The 20,048-nt window shown below is 39.8% G+C and overlaps 1 protein-coding gene across 3 annotated transcripts in view; it reads left to right on the forward strand.

Moving 5' to 3' along the window:
• Positions 1-1,459: 1,459 nt before the first annotated feature.
• MAPK10 (mitogen-activated protein kinase 10) overlaps positions 1,460-20,048 on the forward strand; it is a gene marked incomplete at both ends in the record, with an annotated part of 72,845 nt that continues 54,256 nt past the window's right edge. For 2 of the 3 annotated variants that reach the window (XM_084286618.1, XM_084286619.1), the window contains one exon: positions 14,951-15,016. In XM_084286618.1, coding sequence (XP_084142744.1) covers positions 14,951-15,016 — 66 coding nt within the window. Of the gene's footprint in view, positions 1,607-14,944; positions 15,017-20,048 lie in introns of those variants that run through there. The other variant, XM_084286621.1, reaches the window with a different exon arrangement.

Below are 20,048 nucleotides of genomic sequence, written 5' to 3' on the forward strand. Positions count from 1 at the left end.
CCTCTGCACTGTTCTTCTGAGGCTGCAGGTTTTACTCATGGTAAACGGGAACGTCTCTATTGAACACAATGTGAATTGCAAGGGCATGTTCCAGTGTGAAGAGCACATTAGGAAAACGCCTGTCAGAAAGAATCACAGTGGATCCTGCTGTCAGGCTGGAATATGGATGGGGTAATCTTCTGGTGTCTCCTTCATCAGCATTTCCTATAGTTGGGTATCGGGAATATCGGGAACTGAACTCCAGGTTGTGAGAGAAGTATAACATAATGCATAGGGAAAAAAGAGAAATGAAAGGGTATTTCTCTTATATTCTTGCCTTTTCAGAGTGGGTGGTGCCACGGACTTGACTCTGCCAGGACAGTGCAGAAAGAAGAGCATGGTCAGGGACCATGTTTGTGGAAATGTGGGGACTGATGGATATGTAGCAAGACCTGCCCATTTTGGAGTGATAGCCAAGGTGTCCTAAAGGCTTCAGACAGCTGTTGGTTCCTTTTGAAGTTTATACCTTAAATGTGGCATACAGCCTAACCCTTCGTAGAAAACAAATGAATAAAGAGATAAATAGGCGTACAGTGGTCGGAAGTGCCCTTTTGCCAAGCTGTTTGAGAGCCTTTTCAGCAGCATGTAGAATAAATTAATGGGAGAATTTGCAAAGCCATTGCCTTCTGCTCCCCAGTTCCCTAGTTTATAAGGCTCACTCCACACAACAAGGCAGAGAGATGAAATTCAGAGTTGGCAAGACAAAAAGACAAAGAAAAAAAAAAAGGATGGTTAGGAGCTATTGTATTTTCATGGGGCTGGGTATGGTACTGGCCATATTATTTGCTAAGAGTAGATGATGTATCTTTGTAATGCACCCTTTTCTCACCTATATGCCATTGATAAGATTTCATTGCCTCTCAAATTCCTACTCTGCAGTATTTCAAAACTAATGTTTTCGGAGTTTTAATTCACCCTTCCTCAAAAGACTTGTTAATTCCTCCAAATACAGAATTTTCCCTTTCTTGCCAGCCCGTTGCATTGTGCAGACAGAAGATCCAGAACACAGACTCTTTATTCTTGCATCATGGCACCTTTAAGGATTAAGGTATTGCATATTGCTTGCTATGTGCCCTTTTGGTCTGTTCTTTATACCTAAAGGTCCACAGCAGCAGAAATGTTTTCTACCTGGAGTTGACCAGGATGTTGCACTCATTGGCTATCACAATCCATGGAACTGATCTCCAGGCTTCATTAAGCAGCAGAGTACACCAGGGGGTGCAAACACTGTCCTTAAAATGACTGAAGAGTGTTTGAAAGAGCACAGCTAGTTGAATCAGGAAAAAGTGGACATCTCTGGGTGACTTGCAATGCAGTTTTGAAATGGAACGTGGTAATATGGATCAAATCATCCCCAGATGTGCTCACTCAGGCCCAGGCTTGCTTAACCCTGCACGTCCAACTCTTTGACAACTGTCTTCCATGGGGACAGAGGTGGAACGTGGGCAGGCAGCAGTCTTGAGCAGTGACCCCAGGTTGGCAGCAGTCCCCAGGAGGACTTCAGAACAATTCCAAGTGCATCACCTCAGCAAAATGCAAAACTCCACCATCACTATTCCCTTCCCTGGTAAGGCATCTCAGGGCCACCTACTTGGTGAAAACAAACTTTGTAAAAAGGAAAATCTGTGCAGAAGAAGTGAGCTACTACAGAAACCAGGTGTTTGTGAAGTATTCAAATTGCACTGCGGTAAGTGCACTGTAAAACAGGAGACATAGTAACAGGAAGAGAGACAGTCCAGGAAAATAAATGCTTTATAAAGGTGTTTTGTTCTTTGTTATTTTGTAGCTGTAATTTGTAGTGATCTCCCTGTGAGGGAGAAATAAATGTGACTAAAGCCTTTATTCGTCTTAAAAGACAGAAAGTAGAAGAGGCCTGTGAGTGTAGTAAACAAAACCAGTTCTCATTAGACCAGTCAGTGAACCTTCAAAAAAAATTATATTTTGTGAATGAATGATGTCTTGCATGATGGCTCGAGGCCTGGACACTGCATGGGTGAGGTAGGCTGCACTCCGTAGACATGACTTACTTAACTGTTTATATTTTAGAGAAATTTGACCTCTAAATCTAATCTCAGCACTACTTCCATTCTGTGGATGCAGCTACGGATGCTGTGCAATGCCTTACATACACGTTTATTTCTATGCTGGTATTTGCTTCAGGCCCCTATTTAAACTTCTACAAACTCAAGATCTTGTTGCACTTATAACATGCTTTCCTGTGAGGATGTGTGATATTATAATACATATGGAGTATAATAATATTATAAATGATAATACAGATGACTTAGCAGTACCAAGTACAGTGCAACTGTTCTCAGGTCATCTTTAAGTGCCCATATGCTGATATGATAAGAATGATTAATCATGATAGTGCTAACACACTAACAAGAACTAAATATGGTTCTGGCTGACATTCTGTATTAAACTCATCTGCTAAACAATGGTGAGAACAGCTGCAGAAAATCACAAAGCATTCTTGTATCTTAACGTAGCCTCCTTTTTTTCCCTTCCAACTTTGATAAAACTAAACATAGTGAATGAAGTTCATGGTGTAATGTGACTGGGTAAGCTTGGCATCCTTGGTCGTGGTCCTCCTGCAGCTATACTTGTAGGCTGCCTGTTAAGTCAGTGCATGGCAAATAAGACATGAAGCATTTCTTTTCTTGGGTCCCTGTATGTCGTTGGAAGCGGGGCTGGCAGTCAGAAAGGGGACGGGTGATGCTGGGAGGAGGTAATGCTGTTCCAGCTGTTGTGCCTGGCATCGCTCCCAGGTCAGCCTGGGAACGCTGGTACAGAGTTTGTATGGAGAATTAATTTTGTAAAGCAGCGTTGTCGTCATCACGTTCAGGTCTGTTCCTACCCCTCTGTCAGCAGTTAGAGAAATGCTGCACTAATAGCTGTGTAATTTCCTGTGAATCTGCGATGTGAAAGAGGTGATGGCAACCCGAAAAGAAAGACAGACTCCTCCTGTGCATATTCAGAGGTTTGTGCTTTGCCTGGATGGTCACAAACAAAAACCTCTGTTCTGTTTTCACTTTGTGTCACGTGAAGTTCCTCTCAGCATCACAAGTCTCTAACAGCTCCAGCAGGAAGCCACAAGCAGCTAGAGCCATTGAGACGGTGGAGTTTAGAGCTGATGGATAACGGAGGGGAGGGCAGGCTGCATGCCTCCCCAGAAGTCTTTTTTTTTTTTTTTTTTTTTTTTTTTGCAAGTTTCTGGGAGGAAAGATATGCTTAATATAAAATCTACAACAGTCTGCCTCTCTGAGACCGTGGTGTTTGTTAGCTAGATACAGGGGGGCTTGAGTTTCCAAGAAGTCATCATTTGCAAAGGGTAAGTACAAGAGCAAGCACTGGACTTCTTCCCAAACACACATCCCAGAAGTTTTTTAAGCATGCCAATTGGATGTGAAGTCTTTACGCTTCACATATGAAGATAAGCAGCATGGTTCAGCACTGGAGCACCTGAAATAGGTGATATTCAGTGCTTGACATCATGGCATTCCCAAATGTGTATAGATTTCATATATCTGGTCTGCCAAGCCTGTTGCGTGTGAGAAATTTTTCTGTTTTTCTCGGGTAGTGGGCAGAACATAACGCTGTTCCCTGAATGTTCTTTTTGCTGAAAGAGTGGCTTTGGCTGTGAATTCCTGAGATGTGCTACCTGCAGATCCCATGTTGCTGTGAGATAGACAGCCTGACTTGGTGAGAGGGAACTGTGATGAGTCACAGCTTTTGATAAGGTCTGAGTCTACTAAATCTTCAGTCCCAGTAACGTGCTGAAATGTTTCACTCACTATTTCAGATAATTCATTCAATTTTGAGTCAGTACATGAGTTAGTTTTCAGAAGCTTTGGCCTCTAATTCAGAATCACGTGTTGATATGCAAAGGAAAAGAAATGCTGAAAAATCACCGAAAGTTGTGCATTTCCCAGGATTGTTGGTGATGGCCCGGTGGAGGAAAAAAAAAAAAAAAAAAAGCAGAAGACAATTTGACTGTTAGCCCCAGTAAATAAGAATAATAATAATAAAAGTAAATAAATGTAAGTGATAGTAAATCACTTACTTGTGATCAATCACAATCCTTGTGAAAGTGGTAAGAGCTTTAGTAGGCAATGGGTTCTGGAAAAATGATGAAATATGTAGCTTAAAAAAAAAAAAAGTACTATTGTCAAGTATTTCCTCTGAGAATCAGGATCAGTTATCAGATTTGCTTCTGTTTGTTTTTAAGGCCACAGCTTAAATATTAGTAATTGTAGGTTTTAAGTAACACAAGGCGTTCCTCTTTGCCATGATGTAGAGAAAAGCATAATGAGGGCAGAGGATCAGTGGCGACACAGAATGATGTATAAAAGGTGCTGATAGAGGTACAAAGAGTTAAGAGGGGAAAACGTGACTTTCATCAGCACACTTACAAGTGTTTTACAGTTACCACTGTGCTTTAAAAAAATTTGTGTTGCTTTTCCTCTGCCCAGCTTATAACTTCATGCCCCTCAAAGAACATGGTTTTATTTTTCATGCAAACTTTTGATTTCTCACAAAACCACAGAAACATGCCTTAGAAAATGAAAAAGCTTTAAAAAGAAAGTAAAAGACAAGGATGATAGAGAAAATAATAGGTATTACAGAGAAATAAATTACTTTGTGCACTGCTCATCTGTGCTTTGCAAAATGCTCAGCTTCAAAACTGGTATAGAAAAAAGCATATGGCTGTGCAAACAAAATTGTATTTTGTTGCTTTGTTTTGGGGGGCAGCTCTCAGAAGGCTGGGTTTCAGCAAAATCCAATCTTTAACTTTTCTGTTGTCTAGGGATTTGACCCGTTCTTTTTACATTTGCATTTTTTTTAATGGAAATTGTATCAAAAATAATTACTTTTTAGTGTCTTCAATAGGTGGATAAAAACAGGGCTCCCAGGTCCCTACTCCTGGCGGTGTCACTGGGTGGGCATGTTGTTATTTTTGGTGGTGCCTTGGTTTTCTTGCCCATAAAATATGTGTAAAGGAGCATTTGAAGAGTGACATAAACCTGGTTTTGAAAAACAGCTAGGTCATCCTTTCGTTTAGCACGTGGTACTTCGTGGACAGGAGGGATGGGGGTTAGGCTTTTAGCCATCTTTTGTTATGAGCTTTCCTCCATGCACAGTGTCAGTGGTCCTGGCTTTTAATAATTTAGCTGTGTAAGTCATAAACATGTCCTGGGAAATACATGATCTACACAGATTATTGCAAAGGGTTTACTCAGTGTGAGATAAAGTACCCTCTAGTGTGTTGTATGCAGGAAGCTGGAGACCATGTAAAGCAAACTTCTCTTCTGAATTCAGGTGTTTTTCATGCACAGCAAATTGTTTTTTTGCAGCAACTTGGTGACACTGCATTTTGCTGTAGCTCGTGCTACCTCTTTGAAATGGGGAAGGGAATCAATCAGCAGTCTCTCAGCTGGATAATTCCTCGCATGTGATGCCAGGTCAGTTGGATATAAGTTGATTTGTGTTTATATGCAGCTTCTATCGGAGCTTGAAGTAATATCAGAAAATATTTAGGGACTGCCTTATTTGATTCCCTGGGCATCTGCTCTTGTTTAGGAAACAGGACTTAAATGTAGCTACTGTACAGGGAGCCAGTGTTTCACCTGCTTGTCTGAAATACCTAGGCTGTCTCTGCTTTAATACACTTGGAGCTTTTCTCTACAGTTGTGGTGCCCATGCTTTACATGGTTCCATGGGCATTTCCCTGGCAGAATGGATTCCAGATAGCGGTTTACACATAACAAGGAGCCTTTTGTTGCAGTCAGGAAGATGTACAAGCTGCTGCTTCTGTGTCTTGGTTGGGATGAAGAGGGAAAAATTGCAGAACAATCAGTTTGGCTTTTTGTTTTCCTAACTCATGAGTCTAGAAAATTGCCCACTATGTTTCTTGAGGCCCTTTTTTTCTTACCAAAGCACTAAGTGAAGTTCTTTCTTGGCTAAAAGAAGTGTGCTACGAGGGGAACCCTGTGTTAAACCCTCAGCTTACTTTACAGTGATATGAAGAACTGTTTTGGTATTCCTGTGGAAACTTTGGCATGCTGCCTTCCACTTGTAGCACTTACAAAACTTTATGTTACTGTATTAGTTGATCTCCATGAATCATTTTCTCTCTTCCTGTTTTTTTGTTTGTTTGTTTGTTTGTTTTTTAATAAATAGCTTATGAAAGATTGCATTGGAAACCTTCCATGTGGAATGAATGATGTACTCTTCTTGTCTAGATTATATCTGATGTAAAACACTAATCTCTGAGCCCCTCAAATCATTGGATTCTTTACTGCTCAGCAAATAGGACCAAATGTTTTACTCACAAGAAAATATGGAGAGAGTCTCTCCAAAGACATGATGTGATGGAAACTCTGAGAATTCCCGATTTCCCTTCAACAAGTGAGAGTGGAAAATATAAGTAGAATTATAGCTCTGCAATTGCAACTAAGGAAGTAGTGATGGCCACTGAAAACACAGTGTATCTTATGCTGTTTTTTTTTTTTTTTTTTTTATTGTTATTTATACAAAAAGATAACCAGTGCCAGAAAATATTTTTGCGGTGAACAGGGTGGTATTTTTTCAGTGTTGTTTTAGCTTCACCTGAGTAGTGTCGTGCCACTTGGCTTGGGAAGGTAGACTTTATATGGCACATATGATTCCTGCTGGGCATTTCACACTTGGGAAAGGAGCCAAAGGTAGGAATTGTTTCATGCACATTCATGACAATGCTAAATCCCAGCCCTCGGAAGTCCATGCACATTGTAATAAACTGTGGGTCCCTTTGGGGGTGTCTCCTGAAATGGCAGAGGCTCCAAAATGCTGCTGGAATAGGTACAGCAGAGATGCAACGTGTCTTCTGCAACAAAGCCAGAACACAGGAGTGCTGTGCCTGTTTGTATCTGCTTCTCTTGGTCTCTTGTGAAAGACGCACAAATAAGTGTAAGTATCCATCAATAACCACGTATGATATTATCTGTGCAGTAGGCCTCAAATAGGAGGACCCTAATTCAAGCCCTAAGCCATAACATCTTATTTGCTGTAACCATTAGCTATTAAAAACTTGGACACCCTAGTTTTTCATCTAAGGTTTAAGTCTCTGTTAAATAACTGGCCTCTATTTGCTTTCTGCAACACTAGGTCAGTTTGTTGGTCTGAATATAAACCTTTGTGTTTCGATGCATCCTTCTTTGTCTTACTCAGATACAAGAACCTAACAGGAATGTGACTTGTTTTTACTCATTCCTTACCTGTCTGGTCCAAGTTCAGAAAACTGTAATAAAATTTTAAAAAGTGAATGTCAGGAGGATGGAGCCAGGCTCTTCTCAGTGACACCCAATTATAGGACAAGGGGCAATGGGTGCAAGGTTCCACTTAAATATGAGACAAAACTTTTTTATGGTGAGTGTGACAGAACCCTGGAACAGGCTGCCCAGGGGCAGATGTGGAGTCTCCTTCTCTGGAGACATTCAAAACCCACCTGGACTCATTCCTGTGTGAAAGGATCCAGGTGTTCCTGCTCTGGCAGGGGGATTGGATGAGATGATATTTCAAGGTCCCTTCCAATCCCTAATGTTCTATGATTCTGCGTGATTCTGTGACACTTGCAGTTCGCAGTGATGCTGCAATAAATCCTCCTTTGCATGCCTGAGATGAGTAGTCTTATTAGCATCTTTTGTTACAGGAATAATTAATTGACAAATGTTAAAGCTTAGGAGGGGAGAAAGCTTTTCAGAAGGGAAAGACTCTGGATTTGAGTTGTTTGAGAAATAAGCTGCTCTGTAGCTGCAGAATTTATAGCGTAATCTGCTCATGGCCACAGAGTTGTACTCCCAAACTAAGCCTCTTATGCTTTTTTAGAGAAATAGTATTTTTAGTTGTATAGCTGCTGCATTAATGTGTAAACACAGACCAAGGGGGGGGCTGAGCGTTCTAGCTTCGCAGACAGGTGAAACAACTGTCCTTGCTTTGAGCAGGGAGGTTGGCAGCGACGTGTCGCAGCGTCCCCGCAACGTGAGCACCTCTGTCATTCTGCTCTGGAAACCTGGGGGTGTAAAAAACTGCAGGTTGGCTCCCTGGCCACTCACACTGCTCCTTTCAAGTTCTGTTCACAAACACTGACGTTTCAGTTCAGCAAGCTGTTCCATAGTCCTAAATGGCTTTTTCTATCTCCATCATTTGACACAGAAAATATGAACCTGGGTAGAGTCTAATACAGTTTCACATCAAACTATTAAAACCATGGCTAAATAGTATTCTGTTTTCATATTTTTTTCCTCTTAAATCCACGAGGCAACTAATTTTCCTCCAGCTGAAACTGCCATGGAACTTGTAGCTTTGTGTACCACAGTGCAACAAAAGGAAAGTGCTCTAAGTGGGATTTCTGCCTGGATCAAGGTGCCCTGGCCTTTCATGATGTGTTAGAGTTTGCCTAGAATATTCTTTACTTCTGCATGCCCCCTTCATTGGTGCTATGGGTACTGGGCATCACGGTGCAACTGGATATCAATCTTAACATGCTGCTTACAGTTAGGAGTGTTACAAATTCATTCTGAGCTATTACAGCTTACTATGTATATCTTCATAAAATATGTTAAATTTATTGGTACTGCTTAACGTAGACAGTACTTAAGTATTACTTGCTCTCTATTCTTTTGAATGTACATCATTTTTCACAGTGATACAGGGCCAAGGCCATCACTTGTAGACAAATCTACCTGAATTTGAATTAGGTTGGGAGGTTGTGCTCTGACTTGGGAGTGTGTTACAGATAGTTTTGATGTGATTCATTACATGCCTTCCTGCTGTTTTACCACTGGCATTTATCTAAGGAACAGCTTTTCATTGTGTTTTTTGTTTGTTGTTTTTTTTTTTTTTTTGACTGAAACAGAGGAAAATAGATTTCTGAGAGGGAAGAATTTTTTACTTCACTGTGGTGAGGTGGCTACCTTAATTCCATTTCCTTTAGTTTTCCCAGAAAGAAAAGGCAGATCAAAAAACAAACCAAACCAAACCAAAAAAAAAACTTGCTTTTACTATTGTAAAAAGGCTGTTTGCCTCCTGATAGGCAAACGTTGTTTACCTCCTGAGGTAAAGGTTGTTTGCCTTCTGTTAGGCAAATAGTAAGCATTTCACTGGACTCAGCTCTTTGTGATTAGATTTTCTTCATTCTTCATTTTTGGTGATAATAATAGGCATGGTGTTGCATACTGGTCACTGGGAGGTTCATCCTGTGCTCATTCAGAGCTGTTTCCAGTATCAAAGTCTAATTTAATGCCTCTAGAAAGTGGCTAGATTTTTTCTTTTTGAATGTGTATCAGAGAATGAAGACATTTAGTCACAAATGGAAAGCTGGTATAAGAGACTGTAAGGTCATCATAAACATTGACTAATTCATCTACTGCAAGATGTTTCAGGAGCACATTGCATTTTCAATAGCATGTGTTGATAAAAGTAAACGTTTGGGCAGTCAGCTTGGCTTTGAAAGCCTGATTTAAAAAAAAAAAAAAAAAAAAATGTCCCTGGGAGCTGTAGGTACCTGACATCAACACATTGGGCTGGTACAGCTCGGTTATTTACAGCAGGTTTTGGAAGTATTAAAAATAGACCAGGGTGTACACAGGAAAGCTGGTCACCAGGCCGGACTGGGAGCTCATCTCTTCTGCCTGTGGGCTAAGATCACTAAGCAAATCTGTCAGTTCCATCTTTGCAGTTTGCATGCTCTTTTCTTTTTCCTTTTTCCATAAATATTTCCTCCAGAATGCTATTCTTAAATTCTTTCTTTACCTGGCTGCGTTCTCTCCCAGGAGTTCAGTTTTAGAACTGCTTCTGTGATTCCTGTGAATTTTTAATTGCTAGCATTGCTTATCTCAGTAGAAAGTGAGCTGCTTCTGCTGGGATTTAACCTTAATAATTACCTTATTCACACCAGTGCTTTCCCTAGTTACTCCAAGAATAATTAACACGAGAGCACAGGCACAACAGAATAAACACTCTTTCTCAGTAGATGCACGCTCCTTGTCTACTAAGAATCCTCTTGGAAATTTCAGTTCTTACTTATTCTCTGTAAGGTCCTGAAACCTCTTGCCAAACAGATGGTCTAATTCAAACTGATATTGAAAATATCAACTCTGTTTTTGCTCACATCTATTTTAAGCACAGCAACAAATTAAGTTCAGAAAAAAAAAAAAATATATATATGCTGATGAGCCCAAAGGAATGGTATTTAAAAAAATAATAATAATAATGAAATGACAGGATATTTGGGCATATGTATCCCAATCTTAATTGGCAGCCAAGTTAGGCAAAATTCAGGCAAACTGCAGCCCTTGTTGATCTGGCTTGTTAAGAAGACAGAGCCCATGTGTGCAGCTGGGTGGCACTGGGGGCCACAAATTACTGCTACCCCCCACGTGCTTGTCACACTACATGATGTGGGTCAGGTCTTTGTTATTTCCTACGTTCAAGGTACAGGGATGCTAAAATAGCAAGGCGTACCAACGCTGTTCTGTAACTTCGTCATTCTCCTTGCTGTGTACAGAGGTGGGTAGCCCAGTTTCACTTCAGATAAATGTGCAGTGCCAGGACTGAGCTCCCAGGGGCATTCCTCAGAGCCTCGGAGACCGATGAGCTGCTGTGCAGGGAGGGAATGTTTCCAAATGAAGGAGGAGAGGGGTGTTCTGCTGCTGGAAATGCACGAAATGAGTCAAACACATTTTCAAAACAGGAAACGTTAATAATTCATGAATGTTCATCTTCGAACATTAGTGTTTTTCGAGAAGGTTTTTATGTGACAGCTGAACTGATAAATTGCCCCCTCTCGCTGAAGTAGAACAGGATATATATATTTTAAATAACTGGAAATGTTTCTGCAATTTCATTAATATTTTTCACGTTCTCTTTCTGTTCCTGAATGAAATATCAATAGCAGGCGGCAATAAATAACTCTGGCCTTTTGGAGCCTGAGTATAAAACCGCATGCCTGTGAAGATAGGAAGCACATTTGCTGTACCCATTATGCACGTGAGGTGTTTGCATGGGAACACCAAACCAGCAGAAATGCTGGATGAAGCTCTGGGGTATGTCCTGTGGTTCTGTTCAAGTCCTCCAGCTTGCAGCCATACCCTGTCAGGTTTTAACCTCCCGATGTTTATATACAAGCAGTTCTCTCTGTGATCTCTTCAGCGGCAGCTTGATTTCTTTTTAAATTGTATCTTGACATTTTCATTTATTTTGGAGGATATTTTCACAGTCTGGATCTGAAGGATTTGCTTCTGATTGACTTACTGTAGGACACGTGAAAGCCTTTCAGGTACAGCCCTTAGCAATGCTCTGACAGGCCAAGGCGATATCCATGGGGAGCGAGGGAGAACTTGGATCTGTTGGGCCTCCAGCAAGCAACCAGTGGCTCTCCTTCTGTGGTCCAGAAGTCGCCTCTGGCAGCCTTGTGTGCTCTGGGACCAAAGGAGGGCTGGAGAAGATGGGGTTCCTGGCTGCCCAGTTGTTCACTGAGTGCTGACACTATGGCTTTGGGTGTCAGGAAGAAGGGTTCAGGGAGCAGCAGGAAGACTCTAGCAGGAGGCTGTGCTGGAGAAGTGCAGTTGCTGTTGCCTTTCTAGCTTGCTTTGTCTACTGTCATCAGGCTGTTTCCTCTCTGCTCCCAGTAATTACCCTAACAGTATTGATTTAATCCTTTCAGGCCTCAGAGAGCTGTTTGAATAACAATGGGTTAATCCTCCTTACCAACAAGCAGTCCTGCAGGACTGAGGGGAAGGGGAAGCTCACTCCTGAACTCGGGGCATGTCACAAGCCCACTTTGTTCAGAAGAGTGGCTGTTGATGGGGGAGTGACTGGAGAGGGCTGAAGAAGAGGATGGCAAAGTGTCAGGGCAGGTAGAGGCCAGGCCTTGGGCGTAGTTCACAGTCCCAGGCAGCGGTTCACCTGGGAGCTGTGCCACTGGGCAGCCAAGAGGATTTTCAGCTCTTGGTCTATCATATCTGCAGTGGTGCTTTGTGAAGCAGATGATAAAGGACTTGCCAGAGCCATGTTGGCCTCTTAGACTTGCTGAAGTCCTGACACAGCAGAAGTGAGACTTGAAAAAGGCAATGAGAGAACAAGTACGCATGAAAGCGTGTGCAATCCTAGTGAGGAGAAGATGGGAAATGAGTTTCTTCAGTGAAGGGAAGGCAGAAGGCTCAGAAGGTAAAGATGCTCCTACTGCTTCAGATCACTAGTGAGTCTCAGCATCAGGCCATGTCTTCATTCACTTGATGCTGGCACCTCTGATGCATCTAGTGATACCCTGCCCGCTAGCGCTTGAAGAGGTACAATCAAGGGTAGTTGAGTGTGAACATATCCTCTGCTTTAAGAAACCAGAAGTTACACATTTGTTAACTTTGAGGGCAGTGAAGGAAATTCTGTAGATGAATTCCATGTATGAAGGCATGCCTATGGGAAACACAAACTCAAATCTCTCTTGCTGTGGATATACAGTCTTGGAAACCTCTGTGTTACAGAAAGGTATTCTCACTCCTGGTCTTGTGATTCATTTGTTGTATCTCATGTACAGAAGAATGTGAGTATTGATCTAGGCCATTAAAGCATATCATACATCTCATATTTTATCAGCAGTAGCTGCATGCAAGGACAACATAATAAATAGTAAAATGTATTCCTGTTCATAAATTTCAGCAGTTGATTGCTCTGCTCAGGGTGACTAATAAGAGTTACGGTCTTAGTGGTGGAAAGTTGAGGAGCCGTGTATGAGAAGTAATGTGCATGCAGTAAATTTTGTGAGGAACGAGATTTCCTTCTCGTCCCTTCTTCGCTTCCTATTACTATACTCGGTCTTGAATATGGGTCTGCTGACATATCGGTCGCAGATGATTATAGCAACATAATGAGTCCAGCCAGTAGGATCTCCTGGTGTATAAGTCTGCAGGGTGAGAGTGTAATTACCTACTGGCTTTCCAGAATCACTAAGAATATGACTAATGTTAAAAGTTGTTTGTTGTTTTGTGATTTTTTTTTTTTTTCTTCCTCCTTGTTTTAATCTAAACCCTCTATAGAATGTGAACCTCCAGTAATGACTCACTGGGCAATGAGGCAGCAATCTCAGACACTGTAACATGATGCAGAAAAGGTCATACACTTACTTTCATAACAGGATTATTCATTCATTCATTAAAAATTAATCACATGGGAACACATGATGTATTCAAGTTTGCGAGTATTGGTGAATATTGTAGTTTCTTGAGTCATGGTCAGTTTTTGTGAGTTGAAGTTGTTCCAAGTGTGTGTTTTTGTGTTTTGTTTATTATTATTATTATTATTATTTTACAGCTAGTTATTAGTTCCTATAACATAAAGCTAAATATCTTGGGGGCCATAAGGAGGTACACACAGTTTCAGAATCGTGGCTGTGCCTTAGAGCAATGTCTGCATTTTGCATTTTTAGCTATTGCAATGAGCTTATATTTGAAAGAAACACATGAAGTTCTGTGTTATTTATCTCTTTTGATTGAAAAGTTGCTGGGTCTTATTTGTACTGTGAGAAGGATTTTTGTGTGTATTTTTTTCTTTTTTGAAGCGGAGTCACATGGAAAAATCAATATCCTCCAGTGTCTTGTGACTATTACCTCTTTCAGCCTGATAACATCTGGGTTTTATTTCCCATGCTAGAAAGCAGCTACAGAAGGTTTCACAGAATCATTTAGGATAGAAGAGACCTCCAAGATCACCTAGTCCAACCTCTGACCTAACACTAACAAGTCCTCCACTAAACCATATCACTAAGCTCTACATCTAAACGTCTTCTAAAGACCTTCAGGGATGGTGACTTTCCTAGAGCTGAGTGTGGTACTGTGGAATTAAGAACATAAAACCAAATGTATCCGGGTATACAGCACCGTGTAGTGTAGTACAGGGCTTCCTTGGCCAGCATCAGATGCCCATGAAAGAATCCAAGAACAGGGAGAGCACGTAGTGGCAGACTGACTCAGCATTGTGTTGAGGCTGATACTTTCGAGGTTAATAGCTTTCAGCAGATTTCTGCTTAAGTGAATTTGTCTGATCACATTAGAACTTGAGTTGGCTTTGGCCATCCACAGCAACTCGAGGCAGGATGTTTTGCAGTCTGAGGAAAAGGCATATGAAGAATTATCTCCTTTTGCTTATTCTGAGCTTGGTGTTTGGTAACTTAAGTAGAAGTATATGGCATCAAATTGAGGGGAAAAAGTGTTTTCCTTTTCATTGTCACTGTGCCACTTATTTTGTGGATCCCCAGCACATTCCCACTCAGTTCTTTGTAAGCAAAGAAGAAAGAAATCTGTCTATGCAGTTGTCTCGCAGGAGCAATCTGTGGGCTTTGGAGCTTTGTTCCTGCCCTTTCCTCTATCTTGTCGAGTTGCAAGACGCTAAGATGAGGACCAGAACTACACCTAGTATTCCTAAAGTGGTAGGGCCTTGAACTTATATGGTGTATAATTAGGCACTCTGTTTTCTCTAATTCTACTTAATAACTGCTACCGTAGAGCTTGTTTTTTACCTCCCATTAGTAATAACTGTCTCCCATTCCAACATTGTATAGAACTCTGTTGACCTGATTTTGTTGAGAACATAGAAATATACAAGTGACAAGATAAACTTTGAGGTAAAGGCTTCAGTTACTGTTAAAAATACGCTGATGCAATCAAGTCCTATATGAGGCTGTAACCTTGACAAGTATTAGGATGTTTTTAAAGTCCATTTCCAGTTCAATGTTGTAACGAATTTCTGTTATTCAAGAGCTGAGTAGCAATTCAGATTGGTTTCATAGCCCAAATGTATACAGAGCTGTACTGTACTTGCACATCAGCAGGCATCTAAGTTTTGTTTCTTTGTTTTTTTGTAATTGCAGGTATTTATGAGCCGCCATTTCTTATACTATTGTGGTGAACCTACCCTGGATGTGAAGATTGCCTTTTGTCAGGTGTGTGTTCCTTACAGGTAAAACAAGGTACAGTATATACTTGTACTTTATTTTTGCAGTTGTACACTCATATTTAAAAATAAATATTTTTGGGGAGCATATTGCAAGTAACTGGCTGTAAGAATTAGAGTAAATACAAAAGCTAAAAGAATGCATAACAGAAATTACATTTCTATTTAATTTGATTGCCATAGTTTACTCTGAATGATTTGTTGTTTGTTTTTTTTTTTTGCCTTGACCAAATATCTGTTAACGTGAGTTTTTTTTATTATTTGATTTTTAAGGAAAAACAATAGCAATTTGCAAAGAGAAAATAATCTTGGCTGTACTACCCATAAATTTAATGAAGAATCAAACAAAATCCTTTATGCAAAATAACAGTACCCATATAGATGCTTTCACAGAATTAATTCACGGATTGTGAATTCAAAGTATTTCATCTTAGCTTCTCTTTTTGTGAGACAGAGCCTTTACATTGTAATCTAAGAATAACATTTTTTGTCCATTACTCTATGTTTACTGGGAGTATAGGGAGGGCAATTGAATTTTTGTGGGGTTTGTTTCATCTCCAGTTGAGCAAAATGTGCTATGCAGGTTTCAGAGTCATGAGACTGTGCTGTAGCCAATTCTGTACTTTAAATTAGCCTCAAAGTGGTTTGGTCACAGTGCCTTGAATTCTGCAAAACTCAAACTAACTTTGGGAGGTGGAGAAAAAGCATATTGCCTTGTCCAATTTGGGGTTCTTTTGGTTAGATTAAGTTAATTAACATACATTGGTGTCAAAACTGTAAACGTGTTTCCGTTAGGAATGAAAGATGACTTTTTAGTTTGCTTCTTATAAAGTGATGTTTGAATTCCTTTTCTTCATAATTATTATACATATATATATATATTTATTATTTTTTTTGTGAGATGGGACACCAGTAATCGGACTGTGTGGAGGGACATTAAGGGATATTTCTCATTTTTTGAGGGGTGAAACCAGTGCTGCATTCCTAGAAATGGAATTTGGTAAACGCTGGCTTTCCCCTTTATTTTGCTTACATTCCAGGGCCCAAGAAAGTGAAAGTACAATTTTCACAGAGAAAGGGCTATAAGTTATATCTAAGCATGTAAAGCAGAGCAGTGACAGGTGTTGAGAGTTTAGTTCCAGGTTTTTTAACACAGCTGTACAAAATACTTGTTTTGCTGAGAAGGTTGACTGTGCCCTTCCTAAGTCATCAGCTCTAGAATGGAGCTTGGATTTTGGGTTTGATAATCTGTTTTTCTGCCTTCTCTATCCTTTCTCCTGTTCTTTATGTGCATACGTTTTTCTTACTTAATGCTTTCCAACGTAATTTCTAGCTTAATTGTTCCACTGTTTTCTGCTCAGTTTTGATAATTTCTTCTGTAGGTGATTGCAATAAATAGCCTGAAATACCATCCTCAACAAAAACTGTACAAATCTCACAGATCAGGGATAAATAATTTTGAAAGAAAACAGGATTTTTACAAATATGGCTTTTCTGTAATTTTTGGACAATTTGCTTAGAAAAAAAAAGTTCTGCAGAAATTGCAAAAAAGGTTTTTCCGCATGTTTTATGAAAAAGGAATTAGATATGAAAAGGTTATTTTCAGTGTGCAGAGTAGTTTTTTTGCACAGCTAACTTTCCTCTCCCTTCTAGTTACACCAAAGAAGAGCTGAACAGAAACATTTCTATTTTACATGCACAAAGGCAAGGTACTTTCCATCTTCTCCTCTTATGCTCAGTGCTCCTTTAGCTTGGCCGTCAGTCAATGTTTGACAATGCATAGCAAATGCTTTCTGTCGCTGTACTCTTACTTCTTGATTTAAACTGTAATGAAGCCATGCTGCTATAATTATTCCTTTGCTGTTACTCTAGCTTACTAGAAAGTGTTCACAGCCACATACAGAAAGGACTGTACGTACAGTGTTTTTGTTTAAGAGTATGCGATGAAATCGACAGCATTTTGGATGAATTTTTATCACTAGATGAAGCTTATTCATGTTTAATGCCTGCAAGCAGGTACCCAAAAAGGAGTCATCTAATAAATAAATGCAAGAGATACTATCCTGGCATTGCAGCAAACAAGATTTTATCCCTCAAGCACTTATTGCACAAATAGCTTTTCAAGGTCTTCAGATCTCCCAATTTATCCCCCTCAGGATAAAAGCTAGTTTAGGCTTCACGTTAGTTTATTCTCTCCAGAAAAATAGGCCACGGTCCAAGTAACAGTTAAGCACATACTTAACTTTAATTCATAGGAAGTGTTCTCATATTTAAATGTTTTGTTTCATTAAGACCTTAGCTGTCACAGGTGGTGTTCATTAGCATTGCATAGGGCAGAACATGGAATATATGTTCAACCTGCTAATATTTGGTCTGGAAAAATTCTGCCTACTGAATCAGTAAGTCTTAGACATCAGGGACTGCTGTTAGCAAAAGATGATGTGACAGAGCACTCAGCAGCAGCAACAGGTAGATAGCACCACTCACCTCTTGAGGTACCTATAGAGGGCAAGGATGCCAGTAGTATCTGGATAAGAGACCCAAAAAATGAAGTTTGCATTGTTTAGAAGTGAAATACTGAAAAGTACTCCAGTGATTGTTACTGGTGAGGACATATATTGTAATAACTGTTTTGTGGTGACTTCTCTCTCATGGCCTAAACAGCATAGCTTTTTGTTCTATTATTGAAAAGGAGACATACACCTGGTTTTAGGCTGCTCCTCTTAAGATGGATCTTCTGGCATTGTCTGCTAGTTTTGTATGTTGAGATGCTAGCTCAGCATGATGAGAATATTAACTCATGGAATCCATGAAACTCATGGACTTCCAACTCATGGAAAAGGAGAAACCCTTTCTGAGTAACAGACAACAGCATCAGTAGGGTACAAATGTGTTTTCTGCCAGTTAGTTAGATGTTTTGCTGAAAGAGTTACTTTTTGTTGGCTGATGAAAATCATATCTGCTTTCCTAAAATAATAGAAAGGCAGAACAAACAGAACTTCAGCTTTCAGAATTTCATGAGATCTTAGTAAGGCTGATATTGCCAACACGTCACATCTATAGGACCTTAGACATCCTTATTGAAGTACAGTGTAATGCAGACCACTGTGTTTTGAGTAGAACAGGACATGAGAGTGCTGAATGTTAACTAAATGCCTAAAGGATGTCCTTCTGTGGGTGGCCTTTTTTAAGGTTTGGTCATTTGGTCATTTTTAATCATTGTAATACAATTTATAAATTTTTACTTGAAGCAGTAGTCCTAAATTTTATTGTCTTGAAAAACACATCTTTATTACTAAGTTTTCTATGTCACAGTATTTCCATAATGCTGCAATAATATTTTTTTTGATCAAAAGCAAACAGTCAGTGGGATTCTGAGATGAGATAACTGGGACGTAGCCATGCACACTAAGAAAAGGTTTAATGTGAATCAGCAATGCAAAGTCACATGCTAATTCCTCAGTGTGGCATCATTATTAGTCTTCACTGGACAGTTTAAACAACTTGATGCCCAGATACAATGTGTTTCTGCATCATGGTGCTGTACTGATGCTACCCTCAGAACGAATGTTCAGTTTGCATATTGAGAGTATTTTTGCAAACTTATACTCAGTTTGTGCTTAAGAAAGCCCAAAACAACTAAAATACTTGTATTCCTCTTCAGACATTTTCTTCCCTGTGTTCTGATGTCATGACTTATTTCCCCTGTGATACTCAACTGTCTTGAACAAAACGTATAAAGACTTCCTCAATGCAATACTAGCATGAACGACCACTTAAAAATCAGATCATTTTAGCAAACTTTTCATTTTAGCAAGAAAAAAGACTGGTTCTTATTGATTGCATTGCTCTTAATTGATTCATGGTTTGTTTAGATTTAATCCTAAATTTGGTAAGGCACTTTAATTAAAACTAATGCCTTAATCAGATGCAACGGAGTTACTACTTTAACCATTAAATAAACTGTCTTGATCCAGAATGTCCTATAATTATGCTTTCTACTCAATGGGAGGTAAATTGGCATTCATAAACCATCCTACAAGCACTGACCTGTATTTTAGATTTCTAGGACTAAAACAGTACTGTTTAATATCAAGAGCTGTCTATTTCTAGCAAGAAATACAATCAGATTATTCAGCTTTTTGTAGCCTTTTATTAAAAAAGGGAGAATATTTTCATTAGCCGTGTTCACAGTGAACACTGTTATTATATACTTGTATCAAGATATTGAATTTTTGGAATAGTTAAATCTGAGCTGCTGTGTGCTGCTTCTTTACCCTTCATTTCTAAGGATGCCATGATGTACATGGGGTCATAGCATTCCACATCTCCTTTCCTGCTGCCCTGCATGCATAGTAGAAGAAAGCTTCTTGAACGATACCCAGTATTTCAGTGTGACCCCAGGTTAGTGAGAAACTTAATCCCGTCTTAGTTCTCCTGTGCTCTTCAGACTTCGTATCAAGGCTCCCTTTGCTGCTGGTGTTAAGTTTGGCTGTTCTTTGCATGTCTTACTGTTGCCAATGTGTTGTTTTGGCCAACTTGCAGTGGCCATTGCTCTTTCCTAATCTTAATTGTATCTTGCTTCTTCCCATGTTACTGCTTCTTTTTCAAATTGTGGGCCTCAGAACAAGCTGACAAATACAAATTACCTCTCCTCATTGCTCTTGTAGGTGAGATGTGGTGATTTCTGAGTAACTTGTGATACCCCAGTTTAAAATGACTGAGAAACATAATGTGCCTGTAAAAAAGAAGCAACTGAAAGCAGTTAAATCTCAGTGAGCATGAGGAAGACAAATGAAAAATATCTAAAGGGAGTTTTCTTTTTTGTTTTCTTTTTTTTTTTTTTTTTCTTTTCTTTTTTGAGTAGATAGAAGTGAAAAGGAAGGAGAAAGCAGCCCTTTTCTTTCTTGAAAATCAGAACACAAAGAAGAGCCAGGTCTGAAGCTGCTGGATGTTTGGTTTCTCAGAAGAGGTTAAACAAGAAGGGTTTAAGGAGAAAATACGTGTATATATTATACTCC

Source organism: Netta rufina, assembly GCF_964035555.1.
Source record: "Netta rufina genome assembly, chromosome: 4".
In the NCBI taxonomy this organism is placed as follows: Eukaryota; Metazoa; Chordata; class Aves; order Anseriformes; family Anatidae; genus Netta; species Netta rufina.